The sequence below is a fragment of the Notothenia coriiceps genome, unplaced genomic scaffold, assembly GCF_000735185.1.
Source record: "Notothenia coriiceps isolate Sejong01 unplaced genomic scaffold, NC01 NC01_scaffold00038198, whole genome shotgun sequence".
NCBI lineage: Eukaryota > Metazoa > Chordata > Actinopteri > Perciformes > Nototheniidae > Notothenia > Notothenia coriiceps.
This window is the reverse complement of record NW_011370899.1, coordinates 1-10,223: the sequence shown is the minus strand read 5'-3', so window position 1 is coordinate 10,223 and position 10,223 is coordinate 1. Positions and strand designations below refer to the sequence as shown.

Genomic DNA, 10,223 nt, shown 5'->3' with positions numbered 1-10,223 from the left:
GGGGGGGATCACAGCTACATTTTGTCTTTTGACCAGCGCTGCATAACATCTGCACGAACAGCTTCTAATGAGTGTCGAGCAGTCAGTCATTTAATATGAACACCTGACTCATGGAAATGTCGTCTTTGTCGCATTCAGGTGTTACGTAAACGATAGCATTGCCTACACATATCACGCCATTAAGGACTCCGAGTTTTTTATTTTATAGGCCTTCTTGTTAATTTCTCTTGTCATATGGATTTTTCTTTATTGCTCAAACATCCTGGATCTTTACAGTACAAAACATATATTTTTGTTGGTATTCTGCAGGTATCGAAGTACACACACACACACACACACACACACACACACACACACACACACACACACACACACACACACACAGAAAACACAACAGCACGACAGGTCACATGATCCTCCCCAGCAACCCACGACATTAAGGCCTTTTTTCATTTCATTTTTTCAAATTACTGTCCAATAAACCCTTCCATTAATGAATCTGAGGCAGGTACCCCACACTTTAGTGAATTTCCACTCTGATGTTTCAGTTTGAGGCTTTAATCACCCAGAGTTTGATTCAGTCCTCATATTAAGGCATTCTTCCATATTATAATCCTGGCTGCGTTAAGGAAGCCTGAGAGAACCAACCCACACTGACTGAGCCAGCTGGGAGAACAGATGTATCTTAAAGAAGGAATAACGTGGCTAATCCGACAACTATGTTGAATTGTATTGATCACAACTTTTATTTCTCAACAGCAAAATCTAAAAACGATCTCCCCACAATAACAGGAATACACTTATCATGTGTGTTACTTGACTTTTTTTTTATTATTAGTAACGCTTTGTTAAGGGGCAGGTGAGATGTTGTTGTTTTTGGCAACTACCAAGGACAATAAAAGTTCTGTATCCTAGAGAAGTTAGATATAGCTTGATATGTTTTTACTCTGTGCCATAGGGCTCCAGTTAATCCAAAAACACATCAATATGTATTAATCCACAGCTGAAATTAGTCCACTATTAACTATTATAACATAACATTTTCTACAGCGCCCGTCTGTTTTAATGTTTTTTGTTTGTTTGTGTGTGTGGGTTGCACTTAGCCTTGTAATTAACAAACTCTCACAGTTAGTTTTTTAAGTGTAAACAACCTTTTAACTCCTGACTAAAAGCTCTAAATGGCGATTCAAATGCGTTTTTACTTTGGGAATTAAATAATGTGGAGAAATACTGAACACTAGCCTAACAAACTGACTTCAGACAAAGAATTCTGCCATTTGTATCTAGATTTTGAGCTTCCCTTAGGTTAACGACCCCCTATAAAGCTCCAGAAATCTACTGAGTATCTCATTGTCCCCAGTAATAACTGAATGAAAGGATTTATTAGCATAAAAGAGTGCATTTCTTTCTTCTTTCCAAGGAGTCACTCCAAATTACTCATGTGTGTTTATTGGTATTACTGAATCTCTCAGCACTTTCTCTTTCACACTTAAAGCTGAGGGTCTCGGTTTGAGGGTTTAAAATAAAGCTGTACATTTGAAGGACAGTTCACAGTTCAGTAAATACTCTTCGTGTCTTCAATGCCTGTTGGGAGTGTGGACCAAAGCATGTTTGAACATCTGGAGTGGATCAGAGATTTTTAGGCTCCATACCCTTTTCTATAATGGTTTTCTTGAGACAAAAATGCTCATTCTCGATCATAAGTCTTCATTGCCCTTTAATCACTCTGCCATGTGTCAGCTCCCCCCCCCCCCCCGGGATGTTGCTGTGCACTGCTCTACTTTTCACTGCTGCAGCTTCCTCATTCTGCACGACTCAAATCTTGCACAAAAAGTCTGTTTTTCTGCAGCGGCGATTATTGTTTTAGAGACAAAGGGAGAACGGCAGGGGCCTGTTATGGGCATGTGTGGGAAGAACATACATGACTGACTGAGTCTTTGAATCAGAACTGGTTAAGCAGGTAACCGTGGGCTGTGATTAGTGAGTTTCGTCAGAGACGTCCTGTGAGCTTCCAACTCCTCTGGTTTCAGAGCTGCGAATACAAAGGAGGCTCAGGATGATTAGATTGTGTCTCTTAATCACTTAATCCCATTTGTCCCATAGTTGTTGGATCATTTCCATCTAAAGGTATTTTTGTGGACAAAAACAGTTTTTCTTCTTACATTTATCAACAGTTTTATAGTTGATAGCTTGGCTTTTTAATAAATGACTTTCTCCCCTGCCAACCATCCCTCATCTTCTTCAAAAACACAGTCAAGCTCGCAGGTGTCAGCAAGAGAGAAACCGGAAGTGAGCTGTTTTGCCTTTGTGTTGAGGTATGTGTGTTTATTTCATTGTTTTGTATTCATTCTGTGGGCTTGTGGTTGTGTGTGTGTATTATTTTTTTACTCTGTGTGCTTTTGCTTGAATTATTTGTATTGCCTTTTATTGTATGATCGTTTTTTACCTTTAATATTTGTCAATTGGGTTGCCTTTGGTTATGAAATGTGTTATACTAGGACCTCGTAAATGGAACAAAATAAGTTTAGATTCAGAACGTTTATATGTATAATAATGAAATTAGCCATTTTGTATACTTTAATAGTGTGTTATGTGATTTTATTTAAGTACACAGGATTTTACACTTTGATATTGCTATTTTAACTTAAGTAAAACTCAACGTTGCTCTTCTTTCATCACTACTCAAACACATATTTGTATAGTTAGATTTAGATTAGATCAAATGTACTTATTTAATCCTAAATTAGGATTTATTTTTGTAACGGTAGCATGTAAAACAGAAAAATAAACAAAGAGACAGCTAATTTAGTGTATGTACAAATTAACAATACAAAAAATACATATCTAATGAGTATTTCCAGATTACACAACATACAAATATACAGAATAAATTAGTAATACACTATTATAGAATAACCTACTATTAAATACACTATAAACAAAATATATATAGGGCTACATAATAACGTGTGCAAAGTAGTTGCCGTTGTCAATACAATTGTTCTTTAAATGCATTGAGGCTCAATGTGATCCTTATTGTAAACTATAAAAAGTTTTATTTTGAAAGCCTATCACCGGAAGTGTTGTTTCCAGCTTGAGATTCAAAAGCGGAGAGGAGATCTTTGATTTGGAAACAGCGGCAGACTGACAGCTCCTCTCGGCTGCCACGAGCAGAGGAATTTATTTTTTAACTTTTTATCCAATATTTGTTTTAATCACCAGCTATCCACACGGATATATTATTTATTTATTTGTTGTTTATCCGGCGCAGCCTCAGAGCGGCTCTCCATGATGAGCATCACTTGGCTGGAGACCTGAGCAGTGTTCGGGTCTGGAGAGAAGAAGATGCCTCATGGATCGCTCCATCACCGCCGCCAGTGCGCAAAGTCAGGGCATCCCAGCCTCAGAATAACGCAGAAATGCCGAGGTTTAGCGCCAGATGGGTGGTGTTGCTGGTGCTGATTCTCCTGGTCGGTGCTTTCTTCTACTGCGAGTATCTCATCTACTTCCCCACCATCCTCAAGTGTGCCTGGCCGAAGATTAGCCATGCTCGAGGCGGTGGAGAGGGCATCGACGGCCGGCCACTGGACTCCACATCTGTCCGCGCCATGGTGCTGTCTGACACCCACCTCCTGGGAGCCGTGGGGGGACACTGGTTTGACAAGCTGAGGAGGTAGGGGTTGTCATTTTTTTTGTTTTCATGCAATCCATCACTCCTCTTTTATCGTCTGTGCTCATGGCTCTGCAGGAGTGTAAACAAAAACAAGCCATAACGCTTACTTGTTGTCTCCAAACACGCACAGGGAATGGCAGATGGAGAGGGCTTTCCAGACCGCTTTGTGGCTGCTCAAGCCCGAAATAGTGTTATTCTCGGGGATATTTTCGACGAAGGCAAGTGGAGCTCGCAGAAGGTAAGCTTTTTCTCTTTGTGCCTTATCTGCAAACCCACTGTGCTTATGATGATGATGAGGATGAGGATGATGGTTGTGGTGGTGGAAGAGCAGAGGCCGATCATCATCATTTTGTAACATCCAGGCCTGCAAGATTAAAAAGAAAACATTAACAACAACAGCATGAATCATCTCATCCCAACATGCATCAGGCTTTGTGATTAAAAACCTCCTCTGGGAATTCTCACTCACTCATTACTGGACTGTCAAATGGTGATCTGTGAACTCAGAGGAAAGCCTCATTAAAACAGAAAACAAACCGTTCAGACGGTAAAATCTGCACCAATCCACTCTGTTTCCCTGTCAGCTTCCTCATTCATTTCCACTCTTGGCTGACAGCTCTTGTGTAATTTGTATTCTGGATGTTTTGCAAGAGGAAGGACACACAGCTTTTGAATGTGTAGACGGGGAAATACTTAAAGTGGTTCTGCTTCTAAATGTTTTCATCAGGGTTCCATGTGTCAATTATATTCTAGGTTGATTTGTTTACATGTCAGAAACAAAGAAAGAAAAGCTTGTTGAAAGTTACAAGAACAAGTTGCTTGTTTTGTTTGAAATAGGGCTGCAACTATCTTCATTGTCTATTAATCTGTCAGGTATTTTCTTGATTTCTTGATAGTCCACACCTCATAAAATAGTGATGGATAAAGGTCACACCTTCCAGGACCTTAAACAAACGGCTTCAAAATGCTTTTGTCTCAGAAATTGTTCACAGAAAATCCTCCTTAAAACCAGCAAATACAAGACCTGTTTAAAAATGCATTTATTGTAACAGTGAGGGGACTAACCTGATGTTTCCTCTTGGAGGAATCAAAGCTTTGAATTTGCAAAATGATGATTTGTACCTAAAGTAGGGCAACTCGCAACTCGGGATTCTTTTTCTGTTTTGACTGAATTTTTTATTTAATAAAAGTATTCAAAATGTCTTCAAATTGCATTGACCAAAACCCAAATATAACGAGCCCTATTATGCTTTTTTGGTTTTCACTTTCCTGTAGTGTGTTATACAGTATAGGTTTTAGTGACTCCTTTGTTTACTTCTGTAACATAGTGACGTAATATTCGGGCTTCTATTGGCTAGCACTCCGACACACTGTACGTGATAGGCTAAGGGGCGGGACATCTCTAAGCACTTGACCAATCAGGGGGTTAAAAGAGGTGCTGCAGCACAGGCAGTATGAGAATAATAAATTAATGTTTGAACATTAAATCATGTAAACAGGAGAGGCACAAAATACAAATACGAACCCTTTAAACATTTTACAAAAAAATAAGAAAATGCACATTACATAACGTAATTTACAATTTTGCCGGAAAATTGACTTCAAAGATGACTCGATTATTATTAAAATAATGTCGATGAATCATCTGTCAGTCAGCCCTAATTAAAACCAGCCTCAAGAGCCATTTAGAGAAATCAGTATGAAAACATCTCGTAGCTCTGATGTAATTAAAGGCTTCCTGTGAGCGTCTTCAGCCCCTGAGGTTCAACACTGGCTCTAAATCAAAGCTAAGTCACCCATGGGGGCTGCGGGGTGACCCTCAGAGATCCCATTAACTCTCATGAGCTTCCCAGAGGACTGTTGTCTTATTAACGGCTGTGCTGAACCCGTGTGTTTGTGTTGTTGTTTTTGTTTCTCTCTCTGCAGCACTGGGAGGACGACGTGCGGCGCTTCCACAGGATGTTCAGACACTCGGCTGAAACAGAACTGGTTGTGCTGGTTGGAAATCACGACATCGGCTTCCATTATGAGTAAGAGCAGTTTTCCTATTGTTCAACCTTCAGACTAATAAACCGCCTGATCAGGTTCAGGTTAATCAGGATAACAATGTGCAGAGTTCAGGGAGTGTGTCACGTTAGCTGCCAGAAAAATGTCAATAGAACCCTCTTCCTATTGCAGCGACTCAGCAAACAGTGAGAACAAAAGGACTGTCCATAACCTTCAAGGGTATACTTTCTAATGATGCAATAAAGAGGTTCATAGATACCTGTAAGGACACTGGAGTTTAGTTTTCAGACGTCATTATGTTTTGTATATTGTCAGAAAACCAAAAAGCAAGGAAAGTTCATTTACATAGCACATTCCAGCAACAAAGCATAACATAAAAAATATCTAAAGCATCAGGACAAAGTGCTAAAAAAAACAACCCAAAGGACAAGAGAATACAAAAGGACTCAAGGTTACATAGAATAATACAGTTATACAATGCAAGACTAGACATCACAGTTACAGTGTACAAAATCAGCTGCAAACACAAAGTATTCATCTTTGGTTTACAATAAGAAGATTGTTTGTTTAAAGGGAGTTGGTTCCAGATATACGTTGCCTATGTAAAAAAAAAACGCAACCACATCCACAGAGCCCGGAAGCATCACCTGACATTATACTGCTTTACTTGTACCACAGAGGTCTTTATTATACATTATGCTTATTTTAGAGCCTGTATTGGATGTCATATTGTGCCCCCCCTCCCTCCCCCTCTGTATGTCGTGGCAAATGCTAATACCAAAGGATTCACAAAAACATCCTGCAGTTCAGTCTTCGATGCCTGGATTTCAGAAATGTGGGAAAATGCAGACATATGTTCTCTGATCAGACTCGTGCGCTGACAGAGCTCGAGCAGACTGAGCAGCAGGTTCCTTGTTTTGTCGTTGTTTACGTTGTGACGAGCGTGTTGTGTCTCCCTGCAGGATGGACTGGTTCAAACTGCAGCGCTTCGAGAAGGTCTTCAACGCCTCCTCCACCAGGATCGTCACCAAAAAGGGAGTCAAGTGAGTGACAAGAGGATGCAATTCACACGGCGATAAACCTGCAGGAATTGAACTGAGAAAGCTTGAAGGTCACAGGTTTAATCCACTGAGTCAGTCTATTATAGAACAACGTGATTTAATAAAAGAACACAGGCCGTGAAGTGTTCTACTTACAGAAACAAAATGACAAATTGCATCCCTGTTTTCACACTGTGCTGCTGCAGCAAACCTACTTTTTATGGATTCGCTTATTTTTGTCACAGTCCTGAAAGTCCTTGAAGTTTGTCCTGGATTTCCTGAAAGCAATTTAATTAGGTTTCTATTGCAAATAAAGTAGTTTAAAGGAGTTCTCCAGTTTGGAAACAGATGGAGAAAAGCAGTGTCTTACTGTGAACGTGGGCAGCAGCAACATGCATTTAATCCTCCTCAAAAAATGGCCATCTAAAAATAATCTGCTGAGGTGTACACTATATGTATCATATTCTCACTGCCTTACATCACGTCAGCCATCCCTAACTGAAACCCTTACCTATGCACCGGACTCCAGTCCTTTTACTTTGTCAAAAACTGAAGTTGCCGGACTTTCCAGCATCGATGACTTAGCGTGTTGGTGTTATTGTGCGATTTAGTTGAATCCAAACTAACCCTTTAAAACACCAAAGTAAGTCAAACACACTAACTGACCGAGGCAGCAGTACAAAAGCATCTCCCATGATCTGTGAAGTCAATGGAGTCTGGCGTTTGTTAAGAAAACAGACACGGATATAAAGGCTTCTCTCCCCCGTCGGAAAGGGCTGTCTGACGGGAAGATAAAGTGGTGAAAATATTTGAAATACAAACTGATATTGATTTATTTATGTGGCCAGAAAGCATCCCCCTGCTGCCCCTGTCCATAGCAATACAATGCATCATTTAGTATCGACTGTACTTGGATTTTTTGTGTAAATATTGCCTCATTGTTACAATAGTCTTTTTTTTTAAAGTTGTTTCTTGAAAAAGATGTCCTCTTTCTTTGTCTGTATGCACCAGTTATACTGAGAACATTCCTCGTATGTTTAACCAACCTGGTTATAAACCCAATTCTGATTCCTCCAAACTGCGTATGAGCTAACCCTAACCCTAATCTCATACTGACTCTGGATAAGTACCTCATATAACCCCTCCTAAAAACCTCCGAATCAGCTCTTTAAAGCACCCAGAATGAAAACAGCATAATACGATTAATCTCTGCAGCTCTTTTGGACTTTGTGCCAGAGTTACTGAGTGTATTTCCTCCCTGTGCTCAGCTTCCTGCTGGTGAACAGCGTAGCGCTGCATGGCGACGGGTGTCCCATCTGCCAGTCTGTGGAGAATGAGCTGATCAAACTCTCCAGAGACCTCAACTGTTCTCTTCAGGTGAGGAGGAAGCATCTCTCACACACTGTCACGCCTGTCAGCACCTGCAACACACTCGTGAAAAAACACACTTCAGTGTTTCCCATACATTGATTTATTTGTGGCGGGCTACCACAATTAAATATCGTCCGCCACAAATGGATCTCATAAAAAAATATATATATTATCATAATTATTATTATGATTATTATTATTTTTTTGTTTTTGTTTTAGTCTAATGGATAGTGAGGTGGGCTGATGATCGGAAGGTTGCGAGTTCAAATCCTGCCTGGAACACCACTACTAGTGTGCCCTTGAGTAAGGCACTTAGCCCCAGGGAGAATGTCCATGTAATTGGTCATTGTAAGTTGCTTTGGAATGAGGCGTCTGCTAAATGCCTGAATTGTAAATGATATTTTTGGGAGAGTAAACCCCACAGATCCTCAACTCAACACAGAGCAACAAGATCGTTGTCTACAGTAGCCATGAACTCGCATGTATTATCTTATTTGAGGGGGGGGTGGATGCATGGACCACCCGAATAGGTTAAGGGGCCTTTGGCTTTTCTTGCCGGGGGGGGGGTTATGGTGCCCCCACAAATAGAATCAAATTCTGTGGGAAACACTGCACTTATATCCAAAGCTACGCCGTACCTGCAGCAGGTGTTGAGTCCTTTTCAAAGACACCTTAAAGCGGAGGCTAAACGCTTTTCTGTCGTCCTGCAAACAGCACACATCTTAAAATAGAAAGAATGGAGAGATGTGAAATAAGAGGGATTTTTGAGGACGCATGGTGAGTTTGTGTACAAGACTAACGATGAATTGTTTATGTTGTCTTTTCTGCAGAACTCGGGCAGCTGTGAGGGATCGCAGACGTACCCGCCCACCCCCCCCATCATGTTGCAGGTAAACTGCAGCTTCACTTTACTCACTGCATGTACTCAGACTCAGATCCTGTGCTGGAGTAAAAGTAGAACCATCAAGGCCTTTCACACTGTTTTATCATATCATATTATTATTTTCTGTATCATCAACAATTACAATTAAGAGCATTTCAATGTTGTTATTCAACATACAACTAATGTGAGATACTGTTTACACTAGTATACCAAATCCTTTACTCAAGTAGAAGTAGAAATACCATCCTTTGAATCCATTTTGCGATGGATAAAATCTTAAAAAATACTCCATTACAAGTGAAATTCCTGTTTTTTTTTTTATAAAAGTATTATCTGCAAAATGTACTTTAATCATCAAAATTAAAAGTACCAACTCTGCAGCATGTCTCCTTTCTCATTTATATATTACAAAATATATGTGTAAAGTAAGGGTACAAAGTAGCACACAATGGAAATACTCAAGTAACGTACAAGTTTGTCAAATAGACAGTAAATGTACTGTCACCACTGCATGTGTGTCTGTAACCATGAAGCAGATACCTTCCCTCAGGAGACAGGGGAAATAATTAGTGCTGAATTAATGAAAGGACTCATGAAATCTTGATATAATACTGACAAACTCTGTACGTCAAATGCTTCACTGGTCACTGGATTGTTCCTCCTTAACTGTTTTACAAATTCATTTACTTCTGAATCCAAATCCCTTTTATTCCTTTGCTTATCGTCATAAACTCTCACTGCTGAAGCTCCATATAGTCTTTAAGGCATGTGGATTCTGTCTCACATTTTTTTCACTAGAGAGGCTTCCTTCATAGCCAGGATAAACAGGAGGGGCGATCGCAGCGGCCAGCAGCTGTTTTAATGTACACACACACACACACACACACACACACACACACACACACACACACACACACACACACACACACACACACACACACACACACACACACACACACACACACACACACACACACACACACACGCACACACACACGCACACACACAGCACACACACACACACACACACACACACACACACACACACGCACACACACACACACACACACACACACACAGCACACACACACGCACACACACACGCACACACACACACACGCACACGCACACACACACACGCACACACACATAGAAATTCAAACATTTCCAAACCAATCCTGTAAACATTTACTCAACTGAGCAAAGACAATGTGAGCAACTGATTTATTGTCTGTATTAATTTGTTGAG

The 10,223-nt window shown here is 40.4% G+C and overlaps 1 protein-coding gene across 1 annotated transcript; it reads left to right on the top strand.

Annotated features, from left to right (window-relative positions):
• Positions 1 to 2,173: 2,173 nt before the first annotated feature.
• mppe1 (metallophosphoesterase 1) lies at positions 2,174 to 8,981 on the top strand (the record flags this gene model as incomplete). The annotated part of the gene is given in 8 exon segments (XM_010797558.1): positions 2,174 to 2,315; positions 3,272 to 3,673; positions 3,804 to 3,862; positions 3,865 to 3,911; positions 5,600 to 5,703; positions 6,643 to 6,723; positions 7,989 to 8,097; positions 8,922 to 8,981. Coding segments are annotated over 8 exon segments (972 nt in total), but the record flags the coding sequence as incomplete, so codon positions are not given.
• Positions 8,982 to 10,223: the final 1,242 nt, after the last annotated feature.